At 40.4% G+C, this 26849-nt stretch overlaps 1 protein-coding gene across 1 annotated transcript in view; it reads left to right on the top strand.

The window, feature by feature from the left end:
- The first annotated feature begins 4358 nt into the window (after positions 1-4358).
- ANKRD50 (ankyrin repeat domain containing 50) overlaps positions 4359-26849 on the top strand; it is a 41122-nt gene continuing 18631 nt past the window's right edge. Inside the window, exons 1-2 of the mRNA XM_064651469.1 lie at positions 4359-4652; positions 5397-6657. Of these exons, the coding sequence (XP_064507539.1) occupies positions 6179-6657 (479 nt within the window). The 5' untranslated portion in view covers positions 4359-4652; positions 5397-6178. The remainder of the gene's footprint in view (positions 4653-5396; positions 6658-26849) is intronic.

The raw sequence follows: 26849 nt of genomic DNA, 5'->3' as shown, positions 1-26849 counted from the left end.
ACAAGGATAAGGGAAGACCCTGATAAGTAAGAAAAAAAAACCCAAACCAACCAGCATTATGTTCCTCTTTTAAAAAGGCAAGAAGGAGGATGCAGGGATGAAGTGGTCAGCCTCACCTCAGTTCCTGAGGGCTTCATCCTCTGGGAATCCATTCTCAGGTATGTGACAAAGCGACCAGCACAACTCACTCACTCTCTGGAGGATCAGCAAATGGTGAATATGAAGTAATCAGACCATAGTGAGGCCTTTGACATCCCCCGTAGCATCATCATTTAGGAGCTGAGGGATTATGGCCTGGAGCAATGGATGACCAGGAGGATTTGAGACTGGCTGCACAGCTTGGTTCAGAGAACAATTAGTGCACAATATTCGTGTGGCAGCCAGGGGCTGGTGGCGGGCTCCAAGATTCACACCAGGAGCTGATGTTTTCCGGCATATTCACCTGGATGGTGACAGAGAGTGCAACTCAAGGGTACTGTGCTACACAGGAGATGTCTCTGACATGGCAAACAGCACACTCAGTCCAGAGGGAGCTTGCTGAATTTCAGAACTGGACTGGCAGCAACCTCGTAAAGCTCTACAAGGAGAGGTGCAGAGCTCTGTGCGTCGGACAGAGCAACCCCAGGCATCTCCCCAGGCTGAGACCAACCAGCCCTGCCGAAAGGGACCCACAAACATGGCAGTGGATGCCAGGCTGAACACAGGCTGCCCATGTACAGAACTTCCAGGTGATTTTGTAGAGGCACCATATACTTACAGGCCCAAGAAGAAAGTGCATCTCACCCCAGACAGATTTTCGGACTAAGACCTGAAATATCAGTGTCAGTGAAATGCCTTTGCCTAAATACTTCATGTGATAAGACTTCCACTGTTCACTCGGGAAATTATAAAATTTTTTAGGTTAATGTTCTTATGTTATCCTAAGTTTGCATTATCTTTATTTACCATCAACCTCACTAATTTTACCTGTCAGAGAATGAAAGTATCTGAATTAATACATAATTACGCATGAAAATCAGTGACTTAAAAGTTACAAAAGCAGTTAAAACAACTACTACGTGTTTAAGTAGATAATCACGCCTCAGGCCCACCCTTGCAAAACATTTATTTTTGGATGTGAATCACTGCCCTATCAAAAGCTTTACCAAAGACATTACAAGCTTGCAAGGATTTGCAGCTCCACTCCCTTTCCGTGCAGAGTTGGCTCCGAACGGGCTGGGATGTGTGTGCTCCCCGACCACGAGACCCACAGCGGGTCTGAGTCACGGAACAAAAAAGAGGCAAAATGGTTAATAGTGCTACAAACTACACACAAAACAAACAAAAGCTTATGATGGCTCAGATTTGGATGACTTTAAGTATGCCTCATGCTGCCCTTCTCATTGTAATCTATTATGTTCCCTTGTCCATCCAGATTGCCTACTTTCATATCCAAATAACATCATATTGAAACTGTCAAAATAATTGAAAAACACACAGTACTCTTTCCTAACACTCTGCAAAAGATATGGCAAATCATTTGGAAAGCATAAAAGGTCTTTGTTTAACCCACCCCATCAGGTTCTTCAGTGTTAGTACAGACCTCACAATGCTACAACTCTTTGTGCAGTCTTTTTACTAAAAGTTCCTTCTTTTCTTAGCCCTAACTAATATTTAAATAAGTATAAATCCATATGTAAAATCATGCATGACACAAACCTCCCATCAGCTTCAGACCACTGAACTAAACGTAGAGAGAGGGGGATTTTTTTCCGATAGGAAATTTTGCTCTGTTTCATGTTCTTTGTGCCTCTTTTAGGCCTTATCTGTCAGTCTTGCAGCCTGCAAGGTTGCAGCCAATTAGATCATGGCATTTGCTATCTGTGTCAAACTAAGTTATACAAAACCACAAAATAAGGTTTGGTTCTTGTCCTGATACTGTCTCATTAACTACAACATTGCACAATTGTATCAGAAATATCTGACCCTTAGCTATAATATTTCACTAAGATGATGTCATCTAAGCTGTCACCTTAGGTATAGGAGGTACTATGCAAATAAACTTGATAACAAAATGCCTCACTTGCTTTTGAAGGTTGACTACAGGGTCTTAGTTTTTTGTGTACAAACGAAGGACCCCAGCCTAAGCGGCTGTGCCTCTTCATGACAATCTCAGGTTTTTAACCCTTTGACCTTGTTTTTAGGATTTATTTTTTTTAAAAAAAGGATTTATCACTGAAAGTGTCTATATGCTTTTGCTTCCTTGTAGTAATTTGGGGGGGTCAGTGCAAGGCCACTCCCAATCTTCACCTTTAGGTTGTACAAAAAACTTTTTTGAAAGGTCATAATTTAGACTCTGCAATATTTTACCTAATTATACTGTAGGCCAGCCACACTTTTTTCCTACTGCTGTTCTTTTTCTCCTCCTTCTTCCCTTTTACATTCCCAAAAGTACTTCATACTGCTCATGTAAGCTGTAGAAGAGATATCCTAAAGGGAAGTTTTGCTCAGATGCAGTGCCCACAGGTTAATTTTGGGGAGTTAGTGATTTTGTGTCCTCTGTAACATGCTGAAATCAAATTATTGTCATCTGTTTGCTTGTAGAATTTCTGTATTAGCATGGAAAGGTAAGTATTTTCATAATTATTATCTATAACTCCATCGTGATTATGTTTAAATATCTGATTTTAGCAAACCATGCTGTTACTCCACCTGCTTCAGAATATTCATATTGGATGTTGTGAAATCTGACGGTGCCTTTTCATCTAACTTCGGGTTTTGTTTGTGCCGTGGTCAACAGAAAGACAGAAGTTCCACTTCCCCCCCAGTATCATAATTTTCCTCATCTTTTTTTTTTTCCTGGATCATCTACCATTCTAATGTTTGTGCCTAAGATCTGTTTCTTAACGTGTTGAATCTGAAATTGTTTCTTGTGGGGTTTTTATAATTTTCTCTGTCAACCTCTGTTTTGCCTCCAGCCTGCTCCCCAGTCCAGAGCTGCAATCCAGACATTATCTATCCCTATTCCTTTATTGTTAAAAAAAAAAAGGAAGAAAAGAAGAAAATATTTTACAGTTCAAAGTCTCTTGAACTGGTATTAGCATTAGTTTTGGAAGTCTTGAGTTTCCACAACATTTCGAAATGGAAGGGTGGTGCAGCTGGGAAAAAAAAAAAAAAACAAACCTAGAGAAGATTATTTGCCTAAAGTGTACTGTTAAAAAAAATACAACCAAGTAAGAAAGGTTAAAAAAACCCAAAACAAAACAACCACAGAACATTTTCTTTCTACTAATCTTATTTCTGTTTCTCCCTCACTCCCAATTGCTTTGTGAATTTGTAATTCACTACTTCCAAAGGTTCTTCAAACTTGTTCTACTGGTTTTCAGAAGCAGACAGACTTGTTTTTCTAAGCTCTTCAGCACACCAACTAAATTTATTTAATTTATCATTTTGCTCCTACAAAGAATCTCGGGACGCTCCTTGAAAGGTCCTAAATCACTCTGTTGTATCCTATGGATATATTCAGTATGTACTCCACAATACTTTAATTACCCGGTATATGAATTTGTGCTAAAATGAAGGCACTATTTAGCAATCGTGAAGACCTTGATCCAACAGCTAATGGAAAAGCACATTATCATAAATAATGCAGCCGGCTAGGAGGGGAGCAAATTTTAATGAAAATCCTTCCCTTGCTGTGTCACAAGACAAAATAAAGGGTGAGAGTTGTAACTTTGTTGTCCTGGGTGGAGGGGGCTTCGCAAGGGCCTCTTAAAGGCATCCTGGAGCAAGTTCCACCCTGCTTTCTTCCATGTTAAAGTTGTCCTGGAGCAAGTTCCACCCTGTTTTCTTCAGTATTAAGGTCCATATTTCCAAGGGCTTGTAGGGACCCAAAACTGTAAAGCTCTGGAGTTGCTTTAATGTGCTGGAAGAGAAGGGTGTGGGATACTCCAATGGAGCCCTCGGAGCTCTCACAGTCTTGGAAACACAATTTTTGGGTCCGTGCATACCCTAAAGGAAAGGGAGGGGGTTGAGGGGGAAGGTCAGAATTGGTGCAACTATTTGGGGAGGCTGTGTGTCCTCTGTCCCTGTGAGGTCGGTGCTTCTTAAAAAGAAAAAGAAAAAACAAACAAACAAACAAACAAGGAAGAAATACGGTTTTAACGTGAGGGCCTGTGCCCCTGGGCTGGGGTAACTGCGGGTTCGCCTTCAGGCAGAACCTTTTCCCCTCAAGTTTTCCGCTGTGGAGCGGGGCCAGGACGGCGCCTGAGGGCGCGGCCCCGCCCGGCGCGGGGGGCACTGCCGCCCCCTGCAGGGCCGCGCCGGGAGGGCGCGGGGGGAGAGGGCGGGCGGCCCGCGGGGCCGGCACAAAGCCCGGGGCGGCGGCCACGGGGAGCCGCCCGCCTCCCTCCGCCCCGCCCCAGATGTCCCCGCCGCCCGAGGGGAGAGGGGCGGGCCGGGGCGGGCGGAGCGGGCGGAGCGGGCAGCGAGGGAGGCGCCGAGCAGGGAGAGCACCGGGCGGGCTGAGGCAGCCGCGGAGCGGGGTGGCCGCGGCCCTGGCACGGCGGCGCCCGGGGGGCGGGAGCCCAGGGGCCGGGAGGAGGAAGAGGAGGGGCGCGGGCAGCGGGGAGAGGACAGAGGAGCCGTCTGGAGGAGCCGAGGCGGCGGCGGAGGTGAGCGGGCGGCGGCGAGGCCCCTGCCCGGGCGGGGCTGGCACCGACCCCGGGGCTCGGGGGGTGCCCGGGGGTGTGAGTGGGGGCGGCAGTGGGGACAGGGCGTGTGGCGCCGCGCCGGGGGGCGAGCGGCAGGGGAAGGGCTGGGGAGGCTTCCCAGCTGCTCGGGGGTTTTCCCAAAGGGAGGTGGTCGCGCTGGCAAGCGGCTGCTGAGCCGCTGGTGTGAGGGCTCGGGGCGCGGGGCTCAGCCCGGCCCGGGATGAGGGGCTGGCGCGGGCGGGGCGGTGGCAGCGGGTGTCACGCCGTGACCCCGGGGCTGCCGGCGCTCGGCTGCCGCGAACAAAGAAGTGTGCGGGGAGCAGCAGTGCCCTGCCGCACGAAACTCCCGAGAAACGCCCGCAGCCGGCGATTGGGAAACGGGGTGAGGAGAGGATTCGGTGATGGAGCCTCGTCAGGAGGAGTGTTTCTGAGATGAGAGGATATATTCAGTTCTCCTCGGGAGAGAATGTGGGTTTAAGGCCACTGTCATATCTGTTCATTGTTTATTGTTATTTTTTCTTGCATGTGGCTGATCGCACCTCGTAACAACGAATTTTCTTTAAAACAGCTCTTTAAGTTTAATTTAACAGTAATAGCAAAAATAAGGAATAAGAGCCCTTGACTTTACTCTTTGTTGTCTGCATTTGCCGCTGACTGAATTATGACTTGCATGTAGGGTTAAAAGTGCTGTCTCCTTTATTTCAGAGCTCTAGGGGAAGATGTTGTCTCTTCTGACATCTTGCGATTGAGATACCTGAGAACAGGTTCAGTAACAATCCCAAGTTCCTGAAGAAGACACTTACGAATGTATTGAAATAAGAAGCTGTAAACATTTTTTCCCCCCCGCCGTCTATACTGCATAAGAAACCGTAATATGAAGCACTTCTCGGACACTCTCCCAGATGTATGAAGTCTGCAAAGCTCGCTGTCCAAACTGGCTCTTTTAGTCAGTGGTACTTACCACATTTGTGGTGTGTATACAGTACTCTGAAGAAAAATCACTTTCTTTATAAAACTCCCAGAAGGAACATTTTATTATGGACAGCTTTTTCTGGATGTATATCCAGGGAGATTAATGCCTAGAGTTGAAAGGCATTTAGTATACACTGCAAAGTTGGCTTTCCCTCAGTTTTTCCAGATGTATTATCTCCCCCGTACACTGGGAGCACGCACAGCCGCGTAAGCTACAGATGCAGCCATGGAGCTGTGTGAACTTGTGAGCCACACAAGAGGTGTTGCAGAGCGCTGGTACCAGACAGGGCTTCACGATGTCAGCTGAGCTGTGATTGTGCCATGCTGATCACAACAAAGCACACAAATGGAGTGACACCCTTCCTGCCAAGAGGCTGTTAAGTTTTACGAGGAAGGTTAACTGATCTCCGTAACCTCTGTCAAGTTCTGTGCGAGATGAGCGCGTGTCTCCCTGCTCCGGGATGTTGAAGATGTGCTGCTGCTTATGACACATCCAAGAGAAGAAGCTTTGTAAAATGGCTCAAACCAGCTTGCTGCAGGGAAAGCAGTTCTACTGTAGGGAGTGGGTTTTCCACAAGCTTCAGCACTGCCTCCAGGAGAAAGCTAACTGCGGTGGTAGCGCTGCCAACAAACCATCTCTTGTAGCGAATTCTGGGAATAATACCGGTAGTGTCTCTGGGAAAGGAGCTGCCTGGGGTGTATTGTTGGTAGGAGGGCCCGGTAGTGGGAAGACAGCCCTCTGTACTGAGTTACTGTGGCCAAGCTCACCTGCAAACCTCCAGAGAGGCTTACATCGCCAGGCTCTAGCCTTCCACTTCTGCAGGGCCCAAGACTCTGACACACTCTGTGTTGGAGGCTTTATTAGAGGTTTAGTCACACAAATCTGCCGCAGTGGACTGATCCAGGGATATGAGGACAAACTAAGAGATCCTGCTATTCAAAGTCTCTTGCAACCCGGGGAATGTGAGAGGAACCCTGCTGAAGCATTTAAAAGGTAAAAACAAATTATAAAAAAAACCCTATCACAAATAAATCACAAATAAAACAAAAAATATCTGCTGTTTAGTTCTTCCTTCCAATGAGTCTAAGATGCAGATAGTTTAAAACATGTTTGGTTCATGGCTTTTTATCTCTCTTCAGAGCTTGCAGACCTACCATGGAAAAATCTAACTTTGTAGTTATAGCTGACATAAATAAATATTTACTTTTAAAACAAAGTTTAGTATTAATAGTGAATTTATTTACATTTGTATATTAATACCCTCAGTTGTAACTAGTGTTTTGGAAGGACTTTAAAGTAATTGACTTCAGAGTGGAAAATACCTAGTCTGTGGCCTTCATGTGCCATAAAGGTAGGCCAGTTGTCCTTCACAGACCTGAAACAGACCTTACAGGACCCTTGGAAAAGCTTCCAATAACATGTTCTGTCTAAGAGGAAACTGGACTAATGGATCTCTGGGTCTGATCCAACACATCGGTTTTATGTTGGTCTAAAAATATGTGGTAGGAAAATACCAATTAACTCCTTATGTTACTTTTCACAATATGCACAGATTATGTCAAGTCTTTATTGCCACTTATTTTATAAGTACTTCAAAGTGTTGAGCGGATCAGAAATTGAACAAGAAGGCTCACCCTGCCCCTTAGAGGGTTTGTCAGCTGTCTAAGCTGAATGGAAAAAAATATATTTTTTAATTAGTGTTCCCTAACAAACCAAAGTCTCCTGCATGTGTCACTGATAATTTTGTTTCTGTAAGCATAAGGATGTGTATAAGGATCTATGATGTGTATATAACAGTGTATGTGCATAGAACAAAGTGCAGTCTTGAGCACAGCCTGTTCACGTGTGTCTCTATCAGTCTTTATCCCTTGGGCTAACAATGAAGGCAAATTCATAAAGGATAAGGCTTGTCTTCACCAACAAAGATTTAGTTGCCAGTATAGAACTTTTCTGGAATATTAGTTAAACAGAAATTTTTTAATGTTGTGTAGTGATGTAACTTTTTGTGGTACTTGAGGGTTTATTGACTGATGTTTGCAGTAAAAAAAAAAATCCTCTTTTCTCATTTTTTTGCTTTCCTGACCCTTAAGACTGGGAAAACAAGTACTGAGGTTGAACCCTTGTGCTTGCTCTTATTGTCCTGGTGGTGTAAAAGAGCCTTCTAGTTCTGATGGCTGTTATGTCTTTGCCTGCTGAATAAACAGGATGCATGTCTACATTGTTCTCAGTGTAGTGTCTTAAATAGTCTAAACCAAGACTACTTCTGGATTTTTTTGGGTTTTTTGCTAAGTGAATATGCAACTTCTAACAGCTATTAAAGGCCCTAATTTCAGAAGTATTAAACCCTCTTAATTTCTAATGAGTAAAAACTGGGTGCAATTAAGTGTCTATAAATGGAATAGCAGACTGGCCATCTACCTTTAGGCAGTCTTTTAAAATCATGAAAGTGGATTAATCTGGTGAGTAAAAGCTTGTTTATGTTCAAAAGTCTATTACAAGGAAATCTTACTAATTTGGCACAGGCAAGTTCTCTCGGCTGGAATCCTTCCTCTGTTCTAAGCATGATTGCCTTACTCCACAGAAGAGGAGCTAGGTAAATGTCTTTAGACAAAAATGCAACCTAGAAATAGAAAATCTAGAAGATACTTGTGAGTCAGAGTCAGCTTTTTAGAGTGATTTTTATGAACACAGGGTTTAAGGATGGGCTCTTTGAATATTTAGGTCAATATACAGGGTTCTTGGTTTTGTACTGGAACAATCAAATGTGACACAACATCCGGTAGTAGTTTTTTCCTACTCAAATTTTGCAGCAGTGATTGTGAACAGTAAACAGTAAAAATACTTTTGGTGTAGCACAACAACTTCAGTTGAGGGGATTGTTTGTTTTTGGTTTTTTTTGGCCCTTCACGTATTCCCTTGCTGCCCACTTACCCTGATCTCCTGCTCTCAAAAGCAGCTGTGGTAGATGGTTTTCATTCTCATATTTCAGATTTAAGGGAGATGAGGTGTTAGAGACAAGGTGCTGTACTGGGAATATAAGTTTTCAGCACTGTGGCAGGGGACCAGGAGGTGGCTGTTGACAGCAGTACGGGGAGCTCGTTCTGCTGGATGATACAATCTCTTGTCCACAAACAAGAGGAACTTGGCAACCCCCTTCCCACCGTCAAATGCCTCCTTCATTTGTTAACTGAAGTTTTGTTAATACATAAAGCATGCAATAAATATTGAACAAAAATATAAGTTAGGATGTTTCATGGTTTCTAAGACTTACCACTGAGCACTTTAGTCTTCTGCTCTGATGCGTTTATATATAGTTTATGTTGAGTGAAAGTTGTTGTAACGTGAAATGAGTTCTAGGAAGACTTAACAGTCAGCTGATTGCCTCTTGCTTTGTGTAAAGGCACTGAGACGGCATAAAGCTCTTGTCTCAATGCTCCATCGATTTTACCTTATTTTGGTTTATTCAGTATAAGAGGGGAAAGATTTTTCTTTAAAGGCGCTGTCAGATTTTTGCTCTGCTTTTCACAGCTGCTCCAGACCCAACCATGTATTCATGGCCTAAAATGGAAAGACTTCTCTTCATAAGTGCTAAACAAGATTACACCACTCTATTTTTGTGCTAATTGTCCTGGAAATAGTGAGAAAGAAAAGCTTTTTAATGTTTTGTGACATTCTAATTTCTAAACAATATAAAGTTTGTTAGCTAAAATAATGAAATCTTTTCCTGAAGAATGTTTTTAAAGAGATTTTTAGCAATCCTGATGGTCATAGTGATGCATGTGCAAGCGATGACCTGGAGAGTTAAGATGTTCTCCTCCTGTTTAAATGTCTTATCTTAAAAATTTCTTATGCATTTATAAACTTAATGTGCCCTAAAAATTCTTTCAGGGGCAGATGTTGCAGATTTGAAGAGCTGGAAGGGCTGAACTTTACAAATCTATTTAAGAAGTATTTATTGCTGCACTGACAGCTGAGAGAAAGAACAGCTACTTATGGTGCTGCTTCTGAGGCACTTCTTTTCTGTCACACAGTACTGGAGCAGAAAGGAGTCCTAAATTTAAGGGAGGATGCTGAAGCCTCATATTCAAATTTGAGGTGAAAGTGAAGCAGAAGGGAAGCCAAAGACTGTTACAAACTCATAAAGAAATGATGTGTTAAATGGAGAGAATTTAATTCAAAAGATCCACTAGACTCTTTTTCCCTATTCATATAGAAAAATTAATAACCCAAATTTTGCAATACTATCTCTAGGGTTGTTTTGGTTTTGCTGCAGCAAGTTTATATTTCCAGTGATTGGTGGAAATACAGGCAGATACCAGTTATCCAAGGCCATGAGGACCTGAGGAATTCTGATATAAACCATGGATAATACTGAAATTTGTGTAAACTAGGCTGTAGAAAGGCATTTCCCTTATGTTCCTGGTTTATGTTTTCCAGACAGAGGAGGTGACATTAAACATCTTCAGATAGTAGGGAAAGGCATAGAATTCCCATGTGTTGTGCTGCAGTTCTGATTATTGATGGAAGGCAGAGCTTGGTTGATTCCCAGCCCAGAAAGTGGCTTTTAGTGAAAGTGTGGGCATAGTTTACCCTGCAGAGCTGGTTTGTTTTGCAGGCATTGCTCTTGAGTTTGAAAGATCCATGACAAGAGCTCCTGGGTCAGTTTAGAGAATTTAGAGATGGAATATGTCTGTTAAATAACATGTTTTTAAATTTGCACTAAACTCGCCTTTAGTGTGTGTTGATCTACTGCAAACTTAAAGCAAAATTTGAATTTTGCCTGGGTGTATTGCTGAAATTAATAAATCACAAAAAAAAAAGGTGAATTTCCACATCTCCCAGTGAGGTTGGTGCAGATGGAGCAGCTTTGCTCTCACTCGCAGGTGAAGTTTCTTTCCATTTTCTTGCATGTCGTTTCAGGAAACTTCAAATCTTGTAAGACTTTTCACATACATCTCAGATACTGAATTTGGTTCAGTGATTTTCAAGTGTTTTTTTGCTTGTGTAGTATCCTAAAATTTTGTTACCAAAGTATTTCCGATACACTTATCTTTATGGAAGAGGGTCCGATCAAAGTGATTTTTATTGGAGGAAAAATGAAGCTGTGAATTCAGATTTCCACTTATTTGCATTCCCATGCAAGTAGATGTCCCTGATCAGTAGAGACCCAAGAAATGAAAAATTTAAAAGAAATAAAACCACAAAACAAACAGAAAGAGCTGCGGAACAAATCTGTGATTACTTAAGAATTTCATAGAAATTTTCTCAACTGATGGTTCATCCTCTTTACCAAAATGAATATAGGGAAGCTGTGCCTTTTCTTTTTTCTTTCAGAAAGGACACCAGGTTTTGTGCATGCTAATGCAAAATTCAACGTGAAGCTTTTCTTCTATTTCTAACTACCAATCTTTCCTGCTCGTATTTGGAAAGGGAAACCCCAGAGAGTTAACCAAGCTGGGCGAGGTGACAAGAGGCATCCACACCAAAAGTTTAAATTAATGGCAGTAAAGGATTTTTTGATGTTGCAGTTTCTTCGCACTTCAGTGCTCTGTGAAGCTGAACTATGTATCTGTGATGTAGCTCCTATGTCTGCATGGACAGCAGATTTGCCTTGTAGTGGAACGTGACCAACAACGTTAGAGTGATACAGAAAGCAAAACAGTTTTACAGTTCTCTAGAACATACAAGTATCTGTAGACTTGATTGTAAAAAGTGTGAGAGGTCATGTAAGGTTTTCTGCTGACTGCAAGTTTGAAGCAGGGGTTTATGTTGATTAAATTTGAAAGCCTTGTATGAGTCACTCATTTGGATAGCGTTAAAAGTGCAACAACTCTTGTGCCAATAGCTGTTATCTTATGTAAAGTTACTTCTGCCTGTTTGGTGTTTTGTCTTTGGCAATATGACTGAAACCTCATGAACAGCAGAATTCAGAGTAAAAACCTGTGAGTGTCAGCCAGTGCTAAAAAGCATTTCCTTCCTCCCAGCCCTTCACCTGTATTGGCTTTCCATGCTACTGAGTTATTTTTTTTCCTTCCTTGTTTCCCCCAAGAGTTGTGTATTGCCAGAAAGCTGCAAATTGTAGGTGATAGAGCTTTTACTCTTCTCTAAGTGATATGGGGAAAGAAGTTTTAATTCAAGTTCTGGATTGTTTGTGTGGCAATGTAGAAAAAGACAGGTTTGTTCACCAAATGTTACGTGACTTGTCCTGGGACTTGCAATCTGCAGTATTGAAATGCCATTTTCTTGCTGTTTCTTAGGTGTAGATGAAGGAACAGGTTTAGACATTGAGTTGTATATGATAACAGATGAAGTGTGAAGAAGCTGGTTTTTTTTTTTAGAACTCCTTGTGCCATCTTTGAAGTCAGTGATATAATTAAAATGATAATAGATTGTGTGGGCTTTATTAACTAGTGAGCTTTTCACTGTTTTGGAGTAGCTTATTCTTAATTGAGAAACCTTCAGTGTGTTTTGGAGTAAATTTGAGATGACTTAGAGTATCCTGACTTTAATGGGGTTTTGATATTTTACCCTACGAACTTTGACTTTTCTTTGCCAGTGAATTAACCACCGTACGTGTTTCTGCTGCAGTTTGCAGCACCCAGGTTCTGAGACCACTGAAAACATAACAGAGAGAGGCAGCATGTTGGACATAGAGATGCCTCAGCTTGAGCTACTGGAAACTTCAAAGCTGTTGGGATTTCTCTCAATTTACTCTATAAGACAGTAATTCAGTATTAATGTTTTATAGGTAATAAATGTCTCAGTTTTTCTCACCCACGTCTCAGACTGTCTGGAAGTGATCTACATCTTTTCTCTAATCTCAAAGGGCTGCTACAGAGCCTTTCCCTCTGCTTCCACAGCTCCAGTGCAGTCTTGGTAGTTGTAGCTTTGCAGTGTTTACAGGGAAGGTGTGAATATAGATCTTGTCCAAGTCTCCTAATGTTGTAGAGCTCCAAATGGTAGAAACAAAGCCAAGGACTAACTGTATCCCATGTCATGCAAAGAAAGATCTGAATGCATAATAAATTAATTTACAAGACCCTCTAAAGAAGAAAGTTGTTAAACCTCCAGTGTGTTTATTCATTTACCACATGTAAAGTTCAAATGTGCAAGTGACTGATTTGAACTTTGAGAAGGTTGTAAGGGGACCTCAGAAAAATCAAGTCCAGCATCTCCTTCCCCAGGCAGGAGAAACTGAGTCTGGTTTTGAGAGATGCGCAAAACCTCTGCTCTTACGCCTCACAATTCTTAAGGGAAAAAAAATCCATATGTCTAACCTCAGTTGTTTTTTCCTGCTATAATCTGAAATTGTTAGTACTTACGGTGCTCTGCGGAGACATGGAGAATAGAGTCTTTCTTTCCTTTTTGGGACAGCCTTTTACATGTTTGAATATGGCTTTATTCTCTTTCGTCTCATCTTGAAATTAAATAATTCCAACTTGTTACTTTCCTCAGAGGTCACACCTAAGAATGTGACGTAAAAAAATCCCTTAGCTAAGAAAATGTTTTCCATATTTAAAGGAAACCAATGTTTTAGATGTTTAAATAGGCAACATTCTACTTCTGTACTTTCCCAGAATTTTTTCTATTCCTACATCTTTCAGTTATGCTTGACTAGAATCCTGAAGCTATTTGGATTCTAGCTCACAGGAGCCTGATCTGGTACAAGATTGAATTCTCCTTTTAGTAGGAGTCATAACGATTTTCAGTTAAAAACCATCTCATTTCAGTTAAAAGCAAGTTGTTTTATTTTTTTATGATTTATTTTATACTCAAAAATGGTAGAGGCAGGACACCAACTGAAAATTATACCAATTCATGGGTGAGATGAAAAACTATTTCTGTAAGAGTATACAAAAGGGATTAAAAAGAATCTGCCAACTCAGCCTACATTTCCAGCTCAATGAAAGTGGAGTTGCAGAAGGTAAATTCAGTCTTGTGAGAGCATCTTGACTCTCCTGGAGCTTCTGATTCCGAGTATTTACACGTAATGTGTAGTCACTGGGGCTTTCGACTTTTAACTGATGCTGGGTTTCATAGAAAACTCTGTGTTCTGGTGTTCTCCAGACTGTTAGAAAGCTGAGCACTGCCTGAAGCTTAAGTACTTTGTGGCATGTTTCTCTTTAGGCTTTTCCCTTAAATCTGTGGAGTTAACGGGTCACATAGCAGCAGTTAGTGTTTCTGCAAGAGCAAGTTGTATGTTCCTCTTTCATTGTATGGAAGCACAGCCTACAGACTGAACATAATACCACTTAAGGTTTTAACCTTTTCAGATTAAATTACCATAAGAAAGTTTCCCTAAGGCATTTTAATAATGACAACTTACATAGACCTTTTTGTCTTCTACTTCTATAGGCATTAACATTTTGCCTTTAATCAATGAGGCTCAGGCTTAAACCTTACAGGTTTTCCTATAAGCTGTTTAGTTAGATGGACCTTCGTAGCAATTCTTACTTGTTAATTATTTCCCTTCCCTTCAGTTTTCTATGCACATGTTCATAGCTTGTGCAAGGGTTTAAGTTTCTTTTTCTTTCTTCTTTTTCAATGAAAAAATGAAAAGGATTTGGCAGATTGTGAAGTAGAAAGGACTTAGTGTGTCTTATATATTGGGAGAAGATAGTATTGAAATACTGCCTCCTGAAAATGTTAGTGAAGCAATGACTTGAAGAGGTTTCAGTTTCTTCTGTGTGATGATGTCTACAATACACTGGGAATGGTGAGAAATCTTCTGTCTTTGTTTAGGAGGAGGAATGTTTTGAATAGTTAATGCAAAGATGCTTCATGATTGAAGAATTACTGCTCAAAAAACAAATAATTGGGAAAAAAAGGCAAGAAAATAATTATGTTGACACAAGGGTTGAGTTGTATGTAGGTGTTCAAAGGTATTGCAGAGGAGGTGCTGCAAAGAATGGAGGTGGGTAGGTTCCTGGCATGCTGATGACATCAAAGTGTGATGAGAGAATGAAAGAAGAACTGAAAATGAGATAATGAGAAGAAGGCAACTGGGGACATTTACATAACTGATGAAGTGAAAGGGGCAAACCAATTGCAGTCAAAGCCCTCTATGCTGCATGTTTGTAGATACCTTCATACAAAGACCAAAAAGTCTTGTAGATAGGCCATCAGACTTCCTGGCTCAGGTGTGGATGCTGTTGTTTAAATTGAGAAAGAATGGGAATAAAGGATCATATGTGAGTGGATTATACAGACCATAAACGGTGTATTTGCCTTGGGTTTTTTCTTTGTCATGTACTAAGAAGAGTCAGTAATACTGGTGGTTGTGTGAAGAAGGGGAGATGGGCATCTGGCTGCACAGATGCAAGGCGGTGTGCTAAAGATCCATGGTATCTTAGTACCCGAGAGAAGGAAAGGAGGCATGGTGGCATCATATTTAAGGTTTTTTGCAGTGTCATGGAGTTGTCCTCTAGGAAACAGAAAACTTCAGAAGTTCTAGGTTGGTTAAGGAAAACACCAGCAGTATAGAGATGACATTAACCGGAAAGTAGGAATGAACCTCATGAGGAAAAATTGTTAAGAATGGGATTACAGCATGATTTCCATCTTAGAGCAGTTAATTAACAAGTCTTGGTTTTAACTACGTTGGCTCTTCTGCAGCAATAGTGAACATGATACAATCACTAAGCTGTCTGTCCCTTTTCTGCACTTTCCTAGAGTAGCATTCAGCAGGACATTGGAAAAAAGCTCTGCTAATAGGTAAAGTGAATCTGATCCGTGATGAGAGAAATTGTGCCCTGTCTGATTTTGGATTACTGTAAATTAGCAAAGGAGTACCAACTCTGCCCAGTCGTAACAGATGGAAACTTCATCAGTCAACAGCACAACACCACAAATCATTCTGTGCGTCCATACTTTTTTCTTTAGTACTTTTGTTTATTTTAAAGTATGATAAAGTTGTCATCCACAGTAAACATTTTCTGTATAAATTGTGGGGGAAAGGGAGAGGAAGATGTGGTTTGTCACTTGTTCTAGTGTAGTTAAGGCTAAAAACAGATCTTACTAAACATGAAACTACAGAATCAGTTCCAAAGCTAAATGCATCACTGGTATAGGGTAATGGAATCAGGTTCACATGGTGCTAACCTAACAGTCTTTTTTTAAAGTAAATTATGGAGAAGATGCAGAAAGGATCAGCTGGAGATTTACAGTCAAAACAGAGAAATTATATCAGCTTGGGGCTGGGGGGCTAAAAAACCAAACCACAAGATGACTAATACGGCCCCAGAGTGATGCATGAGGAACATATGCTGTGGATTCTGCTTTGGGGAGTATGGGAGAATAATTTTGAGTGGGACACAGGAGAGCTGCTCCATCTGTTGCCTCTTCAACTAAGATAGTGCAGTTAAAGGTTAGGATAGTCCATTTTTCTTGACAAAATAAGATGGGAAAAGATACGTGGTAACACAAACATAGTAGGGAAACTGTCTCGAGTGCTTGACTAGGAAGGTAATATCTTAACAGCTTTTCATCTGGTATTGTGCAGAGGATTTTCTTGAGATGAGATTGGACAGTGTAATCCTGCAATCAGTTCAAGAGTTGAAGTGTGGGGTGCTTTATGATGATGTGCAGGAAATGAGATAGGCAAGTAGAGCAATTTGATTAGGCATTGATCAAGATTTCAAAATGCCTACTGTTGTTTAGCGTGGTTCTTCCAGGCAGGCAATTCAGGAACCCCCCTATTCTGAGGGAACAGCTACTGCAGCACCTCTTCTTCCTCCTTCCCTATCAGTAATGTTGGGTTTTATTCCATTTGGAATCAGATGCATAGGAAAAATCTAATTAATTTGAGGATTGTCAGACTGAACTGGAGTAATAATGGTGACTTTTGCATTGTGTGCATTAATCTACTGTATTCTGTTATATGGTCATGGAATAAGTGAACATAGGGTTGGCCAGACAGTAAACTGCCCTATAGCCTGACAAAAGCCACACAAATGAGTGTATTCAGTGCAGTTTTCCACCTGTCTCATCTGGGTGGGGGTTTTTTGTTTCATTTTCTGGTTAGCGTTTCTCTCACGTCAGCAAATACAATCATGTACCTGGAAAGCAATATCTGTTCCATGTTGTGTTTATGTGCTGTACAAATCGAGACAGAGAAAAGAAATGGATCTTTGTCTATCTCCAAAACATAGGATAATACCTACAAATTCAAATGCCTGTAAAGCTACAAGAATTTCAATTCAGTTGTGTACTATTGTGTTCAGATAACACTGCTCAGAGAAGCAGCTACATTTTTGTTTAACAAAGACATATTTTTTATATGACTAAGGAATCAGGTAGTTAATAAGGAAAGCTGAAAAGACTATGTATATATATTTCACATGGTGAAACCTTTGGTTTCATAAATGATTTAAAGCTAATTTTGTAATTTTAATACATTCTTTGCATATATAAACTTGGTAGTTTTCTGATTGTGGTACGTTGCATTTCAACCACATATTTTTGAATATTACGAAGTTATTATCCGAACTTTACAAGAATGGAAAATAAGATACAGTATAGGCAATTCTCTCATTTCTACTAATAATAGTTTTCAATGAGTCTGATTTGATGCTTTCATCTCATATACTTGATGTAATTTGTACTTTCCGTGACACCTTTTTTTTTTTTCAAGGAATGAGGTGGATTTTTGGAAACCAATAGTGAAAACTTAATTGATGCTTAATAGAAAGAAAAGCATTGATTTTGACCCTGTTAAAAGAGCTCTGAAACAACACCTGGTGAATGGAAAATTCGAGGTGTAAATATAAATAACAGCAGCTTAAACAAACAGCTCAGAAACTGGGGGTGGAGGAGGAGGGAAAATAGGGTTAGTCATATAGGTCATGGGATGGACAAAGAAGAAGATAAGTTAGTGAGTAATCAAGTGCCTTAGGTGTTTTCATACAAATGGAAAAAAGGTAAGGGTGAACAAGCAGAACTGGAAATATTAGTATGCGCTCAAGATTGAGTTAAATGCTCTAAAAGATCTGTCAGGATATCTTGTATAACTGGTATGTTTAAAAAAAAGTAATTTGTTTTGTACATAATGTGCTTGCTTGTATTCTAGAATAAGCTAAAGAAATTAAAGCCACTGAAAAATCTGTGATTAAAAAATATATATATAAAATTATAAAAATATATAAACATATATAAACAAAAAAATGTATAAACATATATACCATACGTGGTGATAGTTTAACATGAGATTTCTACTTATTTTGTTGTTAAGTGTTATCTTTCATGGACTGTAAATAAAACTATCCACCAACTACCTATCAGACCATCTTGTGTACCTAAAAGTTTACCTACTTTGTCCAAGTGTAGTAGTTGGTAACTAAGAGAAATTCCCACACCTGTAAACCATGTCTTCCCTAAAATACAAGTGTTTTACTTCACCAAATCTGCAAGCTCAAGTAAACTAAGCTGCTTTAAGCTATCAAATGAAATTATCCAAAGCGTAGAATTTGGATGATAATCTCTACCTCGTTGAAAACTTTGAATAACAAAACAAACGGGAGATAAGCATCAACTGGGAAAGCAAGATAGAAGCAGGAGTCTGCCAGTGACCATACTGCTGATGTCAAAGAGGAGAAAATAGCTAGTGGGAAGACATAAATTTGCTTCAATCAGATTGGAAAAAGTCAGCTGAGAAAATCAAAGAAGTCTTTTGGAGACAATGACTATGAAATGATCTTAAATGTGTTGGGTTAATGGTTGGACTCAATCTTAAAGGTTTTCTCCAACCTAAATGATTCTGTGATTCTTTTTATAGAAGGGGAGGAGAAAGAAGGACAAACTAAAATCGGTGGGCCTGGAGATACTGGTGACCTCGGGTAATTTGTGAGTAAGGTCTCATGAAGACAACTATAATGAAAGGAATTAACTGAAATGAACGCCGAGGTCTCAAAACAGTGTAGTAAATGTCCGGTTCAGTGAAACTGAGCTCCTCTTTGTTCATGTGTGAAACGTGAGCAGGAAGACTGCAGAAAGCAAGTAGAGCAGCTACTAAATGTGAAAGTGAAAGTCTCATGTAAAAATGAGGGCAAGACTGAAAGTTCAGGGGGCATTAATCATGTTTCCCGTGAGATGTGTTTTGTTCGGTAATAAGAAATAGCTCCATACCTGCTTTAGCAGAAAGAAGACAATGTCCACCAAGTGTTGGTTTGCTATTCATTAGGGAGGGAAAAACTGTTAGCAGTGGGAAAGCTGAAGTGTTCAGTGCTTGTGTATGTTGCCCTTTCTTAAAAAAACAGTCATTTTGCAGTCAGCTAACATAGTTAAAACTAGCAAGAAAGAGGGAAGATTAAAGAAAAACATAGCCTAGACAAAAAACCCCAGACAAACAAAGAGAAACCCAATAGAATAGGTGAGATGTTTTCAAACTGTTACTGATTGTCTTCAAAGGACAGGTTATCTTTATCAGGATGGCTGAAAATTCAGACTTGAAAGAAGTTGCATATTTAGTGCCTTGCTTTAAAAAGGGACAAAAAAGACGTGGGGAACTAGAAGCCTGTCAATTGAAATGAAAAATGCCAGGACAAATAATCAGCCAAACTATTTGCAAGCAGCTGGGAGATAACAAAGAGTTGAAAAACAACTACCAGGGTATGACATGGCTTGGTTTTGATAAATTTAATCTAACTTGTTTGTAAGAGTCACAGTACTTATGGATAAGGGATAACCATAAATGTCATCTTGACTCCAAGAAGGCTTTGCTGACATTAGACTCATGCAAACAGGCTGTGTGCAAGGTAGAAGTATATTTGGCTATGTGCATTAAGAGATGAGTAACTGAACTTAATTATCCTAGCTCACTTTCAAACTGACACAGCACTGGTGGTTTCACAGAGATCTGTCTTTTCTCAGGCTGTTCCTTAATGCCATCAGCTGACTGAGTGGAGGGAAATGGTTATAAACTTTGGATACTACGGGCTTCCTTGTAATGACCCTTGGGACAAGTTATAGGGCAAGAAGTACAAGTTTGAATTGCAGGAAAACACGTAAAATTGGGAAGCTTCCCAGTTACAAGAATATTGAAGCGCTGGAATGGATTGCTTAGGGAAACACTATTGATCAGTGGAAGTCTTTAGGAATGCCTGGACTTGTATCTCTCAGGGATGACAGATGTAGAGCCGATCTAGGTGTACGGGGAAGTGGACTAGGTGACCTCTCCATCACTATAAAACAGACCTGTGAGAGTTTGTGTAGAATACGTTGCTTTTTTATATTACGTGATTGGCAAAAATGTTTGTGTTGTCTCCTGTGCTCTCCTCCTCTTCGCCTTTGGGAACACAGAATTTTGTGTGTTAGACTTGGAGTAGTTTAGAACATATTGTATATGTTAGCACATATGTTTGTTTTGTATGTTTAGCAAGTATGTTCCGTATAAAAGGTAGTCAGTCGACCTGGTCGTGGTAGCAGTTGTGAATGGTTTTCAGCCACAGTAGTCCATCCTTTATAATAGCTAAGTTGTTTGCAAACTGTTCTGGGCAGTCCAACTATTACACCAAAATATTTGCTCTTAAGGCTTCTGTTTTCTGAGGTTTCAAGTAAATCTCGCCTGTAGATCTGCGGGCAGTGCTGTATAGCCAGAAATCACCGACGTATTTGTATGAGACTGTAGGAGGTCTCTAATCAATACACAGGGTCCAGTATGGCCTGTTTCTGTGTGACCAGTGGCTCTGGTTGGGCGATAAACTCTGCTTTTGTCTGGCCTGATGCCCTGGAGGTGGCTTTTGTGCTTTCCTGGTGGGGCTACAAGTCTGCCTTACAATTGCAGATAAAATCCAGGTTGCTACAAGACATTGCAAAATCAGGTATTGAGTTGCACAAGACTTGCCTGCTGTTTCTAATTCACCCATTCTGAAAAGGCCAGACCCTTGATTTACATCTGTGTACTTCACCTCGAGCTTTCCCAATAGGTGATTCTCAGGGTGGGCTTTTCTTTTCTTTCTGCTTTCTGCTTCATCCTTCATAAGATTAAGCGTGGTTGGGTAGAATTGTTAGAACCAATTTGTTGTCCTGTGCAACCTGCAAATAAATAATTTACTAAAAACAATAATCTACATTACACTGTAGCCCATGAGTGTGTCTTAATTCCAATATTGCACTTCGTCAGAAAATCATAATCAGTTGCAATACACTTTATCGTTTTGAAAAACTACAGAACAAGCCCCTCAATAACCTGATCAGATCTGGTGTGTACACACAGGTGTGCACACATCAAACTGCGTTACTTCACTTTTGCCTTATGTTCTATTTCGCAGCTTTTCTAAGTGTAAAATAGTACTGTGCTTCACAGCCCCTGTATTTCTTAAATATTCCCAGTTAGTTAAAGGTCCTCTGTGATGTTTCTTAGGATGTTATTACCAGTCTGAGCAGCTGGGCGATTAGTAAGAAGCAAAGGCCTGTGTTACAAATGTATATAGTGCCGAGAATAGGGGCGATACTGTACAGAAAGCAGCTCTTGGACTTGATAATTAGTTTCCCTTTTAATCATTAGCCAGAATGCGTTATAAGGCAGGTAAACAAACTGTTTACTGTAAGTCATCCGTAAGACATAAATGCCTTGTCATAGGACAAAATAAAACTCACTCCTCTACAAACAGTGCTATAAACAATTTGTAAAGATGCTCTGGTTTTTCTTTCTGTGTGAATACAGCTGCTGAAAGAGGGTAATATTTCATAGCTGAATAGCAGGAATTGTCAATTTTATTAGAAGTTAAATTTACCTTTTCATCTTTTATTGCGACCTGTGCCCCGTATGCAGTTTGGAAAACAAAAGAGAAACATGCAGCTATTAGTCTAAGTCTGTCTTTCCTGAAGCTTCTACAGTCTTTAACAGCTTTATCTTCACTGGCTCCATGCTTTTAAATGCAAATTGGGAACTGGGGGTGGTGTGGACAGACAGCTTTAATGGATTATACTCCCTACTAACCAGCCTGTGGATTATTACAATATACAGATGAATATGTGTCTCTAAACTCATGAAGAGGAAGGTGGGGTATTTGCTCTCACTTGTTAGAGTTTTTCAAGTACGGATGATTTTGAAAAATCTGGAGTTTTGCGTTTTTGTTTTCTATTCTTAGGCATTTTAAAGTTTTTAAGTTTATTCCATGAGCAGTGGAAGCAGTGAAAACGCTGTTGTGTATAGATTTGTGCCCTTGGGCATCTCTGTCCTCAGGTATCCTGTAATGGCCTGAGCTCCCCTCAGTAGAGCCTGTTTAACAATTCCTTTCCCTTTCCCTGTCATGCAGCACCTCCAGCTCTTCACTGCCCTAGAGAGCCTTCTGCTTCTCTGCCTGTCCCCCAGCAGTGGGCTGGGGAAGCTTCTGCTACGCTTGATTTAGAGCTGGAAGAGGCAGCATCAGGTTTCCTCTTAGTGGTTAGGATCTTTGTTAGGTCTCAGTGTGTGATTTTTAGGCAAAAATCCCTCTGCATCTTATGTTGCTGGCAAAAACTACTACAACGTTATGTAAATATAGTTGGCTTATTTACAGTCTCACCATGTACTTCGTTTTCTCTATTTTCAGATACAATTTAAAGGGAAATAAGTCTTAAAAATTACATGGTAAAGGGCTGCGATATATCATGTTGTAAAGCACTTATAAGAAGGAAGATGCTTGTTTGCTTTTCTGAAGATTGAGACAAGTGTCTGACGAATTGTCCATTTTTTTTAAACACTAGAGGTAGTTAAACTCTCTATGTATAAATATATATGCATACAAAGATATCCATCCTATATATATAGGTATACTTCTCCATTTAATCTTCAATGATTCTTTAGATCAAATGAGCAGTTTCCTTGTAAACTCTACCAGGTATCTACATCTCATATGGAGGATAGCACTTTGTTGTCTGTGTCACATAAGTGAACGTTTCATGAGGGGTTTTTGGCAAATTTTTGCAAATATAATAATCAGGTAAAACCCAGTGTAACTTTGATTGCTGATAGCAGTGGGTCAGCTCCATCATGTTGCTGGTAGTCACCAAATGTAGGTCTTACAAATACATTTTTTTTCAGCATATGTTTACAGTCCTAAAGGAATTGCTTCAGTTTCAAGGAATTAGAGTCCTCATGGAGTTTGCAGCTGTTTTCTGTTATTCTGTGTGATCACCTGCTACTGTTTCTTGTGACTCAGAATAGTGGTGTTAATATTAACTTAATTGTAAATATTACATGTGAATTGTCTCACCTGAATATTGCTTTCCTTTTTGAAATGCAAATAGTCTTTGGGTAAGATGATGGTCTAGGGGCATCTTGGCAGGAAGGTGCTGATGAACTGAAACAGGAGAATACCAATTTCTAACATTTTAGAACTCCCCAAAACAGAAAGAAGCAGATGAGCTAAAGTCAAGCTTAAGGACAACCTTACCTGATAGCAGTAAAACCACTTGGAGCATTTAGCATCATTTTTAAAAATCAGTTTGGGATGTTTAACTTGCTTTTCCTGTGCTCACGTCCTGTAGTGGTGTCTTTTAAAATGCAACATTTCCAGTGAGAGATGCAAAATCAGTGTCACATTCCACCTTTGGAGGGAATGCAGGGGGTGTGCTACTTCCAGAATTAATCCTGAAGCTGCTTCCCTAGATGTAGTTTACAGAGATTATTTCCTCCGAAGAGAAATGTTTGGAGGCCACTCCTAGTTTAAAATGAGGAGGAAAAGTTAACTCCTTACTAATTACAGAAGGAAGAGGGAAAAGAGGTTATTACGAATATGACAAATAGCTGGTGAATTTCCTCAAGGAATCTGGTGTAGAAGCATTTGTGAAAAAGCAGGAGACTGTGTGGAATAATGATGTTGTCTGCTTCTTTACAAACTTTCTTTGGAAAGAGCAGCGTTTGTAAATTCCCGATGCAGACCTCTGGAATGGTGGTTCTTGCCATTGGCAGCTGTGAGTGGAATACAAGTGCTGAACTATAACCTAGTGGCAAGAAGGTGACTCAAAAGGCAGTTTGTTAAAGCATTGTTACACTGATTAGAAAAAGAAACGTAAGAGCTCAGGAGTAGCAGCAAAGCAGATTTCCAAATAAGTAATTTCCATCATGAAATTTGAAGTATTTCATGGTTTGCTAAAAGTAGCAGCACTTGGAGTTTGACAAATTGGGGATTATGTTTTTCTTTAATTTTTTTCCCTTGCTGCTTGTTGCCTGCTTAGGAGATAAGTTTTGAACATTTGTTCTGTGTGTTTGTCAGCAGTAAATGGCAGCAGCTGGGTAGAGAAAAGGAAGCCCTTTTAGGGATAAGCTACGTTCACCCTCTATCAGCCATCAGACAGTTCAAGTGGGGGCATAACCAAATTTTCTGTACACCAGTGGCAGCCAAATATGAGGAACGCATTCATGAGAAACTAGGATTTATAATTTCTTTTGCTCCTAGAGCCACTCATTAATTGCTATTTGGCATGTATGTGTTTGCTTTTTTCTTTCTTTCTTTTTTCCTTTTAAAAGCAAGTATGTGCATTCTACTGTGGCTCTTTTCAGCCTTTGTGGACAGCACTGCTATCTTTCTACTTTATTCTGTTGTATCTTCGTGTTTGTGTGGATCCAATCTAAAAATCTCAAGCAGAACTGCAGCATAGCCTGTGTATATTCCTTCCATGTGTGGAAAATCATGTTTGCATGGGTTCAGTCAACTCAGTAGCAATCCTGAGGAATTCTGTGGGATGGCTCATTGTTCTGAGGAATTCTTATTTGCTGCAGAGCATGTAAAACATGTTTGCTCTGCATAAGTAAGTCATTATATTGCCACTAAAATGAATTCCATCATTTAAAATACCTAATTGTGCTGTTTTCTCTGGAGATTTTGTATTTTTACTGACTAGTTAATTTTGTTGTTTTTAACGATAACCGCTTTTATATCTGTATTGAATTTAAAAGTTATAAAGATAAAGCTGTAACCCTTTCAGAAGGTAAAGAAAATCAACTTCTAATCCTTTGAGAGGCACTCTGCACATTAAGCAATCTGTTACAACAATCTGTAGATGAATCACCCTTGAGGGAAGTACTTTAAGACATTGTTAATTCCGTGTTGATTTATATTATTTTCCTATGTAAGCCAGAAATAGTAGGGGAGTGGAATTACTAAGTCAGGTTACAGGGGTAAGCAAAGAATCATAGAATTTTTTAGGGTTGGAAAAGACCTTTGAGATCACAGAGTCCAGCTGTTAACTCAGCATTGCCAAGTCCATCACTAAAACATATCTTGGGAGAAGAGACTGACTGACTGAGGGTGCCCTCGGTGCTCTCGTCCAGATCATCAGTGAAGATACTAAACAGGACTGGCCCCAGGACTGAGCCTGGGGGAGCACCATTTATACCTGCCCACCAGCTGGATTTAACTCCATTCACCACATCTCTTTGGACTTGACCATCCAGCCAGTTGCTCCAGGAGAATGGTGTGGGAAACAGTGGCAGAGGCTTTACTGAAGTGTGGGTAAGCAGCACCCACAGACTTTCCCTCATCCTCTAAGTGGGTCACCCTGTCACAGAAGGATATCAGGTTGGTCAAGCAGGACCTGCCTTTCATAACCTTGGGCTGTCAGGCCTCATCTCCTGGCTGTCACATAATGTGACTTCTGGCAAATTAGCACAGCACTTACTGAAAAGTTTCACTTATTATGTTACTTGGCATCCACTCTGAACTCGTGATATGAAGTGTCTAGGAAGAACACAAGTTTATCCAACAGTTTCAAAGGGCACTTAAAGAGAAAGTCCAGTCAGTGTCTTGTCAATGCCACACATTTATTAATATTGCTATAAGCTGGGAAAAGTCGTTGTGCCTCATTTCTTATGTGAAAATATATATATATATATATATATGCATATATTTTTCATAGTGGAATTTAAATTATATTAAGATTCAGAAATACATTACGAAATGAAAAAAAGCAGAGCACGGGGAGACAAGGGTCAGTGCAACAGCCAGTGCAACAGCATTTTATGGAGCACCATCCATATCCTAAGGCTCTTCTGCCTGGAAAGAAATGGCTCAGAGAGGCCGTGGTACAAATGTCATAGAGAGGGGGAATATGACATTACTGCTCACTGCCCTTTTAGTACAGAAGCTGAAGGATATCAAATGAAACGAGTACTTTTTAGGCTTTAAATTGCAAAAGGGAGTGTTACTTCATGCAGTGTGTAGCTAAGCTGCAGGATGTTGTGGGCGCCGGAGTCTTAAATCAGTTCATAGAAGACTTGGACAAACCTGTGGAAGTGTGGTCAGTTAAGGGATGTTAAATGCAAAAACTGAATCTCTGGCTCAGAAACTCCCTGGAAGCACTGATTGCTGAGAGTGCTGGGAAGATGTGGTTTCGTGCTTGCCCAGTGCTTACATTATTTCTTAGAAATCTGCTTCCAGACTTGTTTAGAGGCAGGGTGAGCCTTTTGATTTGACTCTTGACATCCCTCTGCTATGGACTGCAAGAATTCAGCAGGGTGATTTGAGACTCGTTCCCAAACATCAGTTACCTTTTCTCAGTGATGTTCCCAACAGATAAATACTGACACAAGAATGTTTTCAGATGCTCCTAAGATACTTTATAGGCATTTTGTGAGGGTCACACAGATTTTAAGTCAGATTTTAAGATACCATTTCTTCATATCATAGTAACATTCATTCTGGAAAAGTAATTTTATATAGGGAACTATGTGAGAAGAAAATTAATTTTGATAGAAAAAGAAATGTTACTGGGAAAATGGCTTGACATAAATAGCTGAGAGGACAAGGCAGAATTGTGGTGGGGGAAGGGTGGAAAATGTGGTCATTTCCAACTGCCTCCTTTCATTGTGGGATTGGCATCACTTAGGAGAGTAATTTTAACCTTATGGCTACTTTAATTTCCTGTTCTGTAAATCGGTAGCTGCTTAACTTCCCAGCTTATAGTACAGTGATTTTAGTTGTACTTCTGGCATCTTCTGAAAGAATACCTACCTGGGGAAATACCAAAAGAATTCTCAGTAGTCTTCTGCTTCTGAAAAAAAAGGGGGGGAGGGGATGCAATAGGATTTTAAAATCCATCTAATGCTGAGTGCTTTCAGAACACAAGAATTTTGTACTTCCTTTTCATACCTTTGAGGACATTTCTCTCTAGTCTGCTCTGCTATTGTTGTCAGATGTGAAAGGTGCCCCCCTGTTTCCATTTTGCATTTTCTCAGTCAGAAAACCAGAAAATAACAAAGCTTC

Source organism: Pseudopipra pipra, chromosome 4, assembly GCF_036250125.1.
Source record: "Pseudopipra pipra isolate bDixPip1 chromosome 4, bDixPip1.hap1, whole genome shotgun sequence".
NCBI classification, from domain to species: domain Eukaryota; kingdom Metazoa; phylum Chordata; class Aves; order Passeriformes; family Pipridae; genus Pseudopipra; species Pseudopipra pipra.
This window is presented reverse-complemented; position numbering and strand designations above follow the sequence as displayed.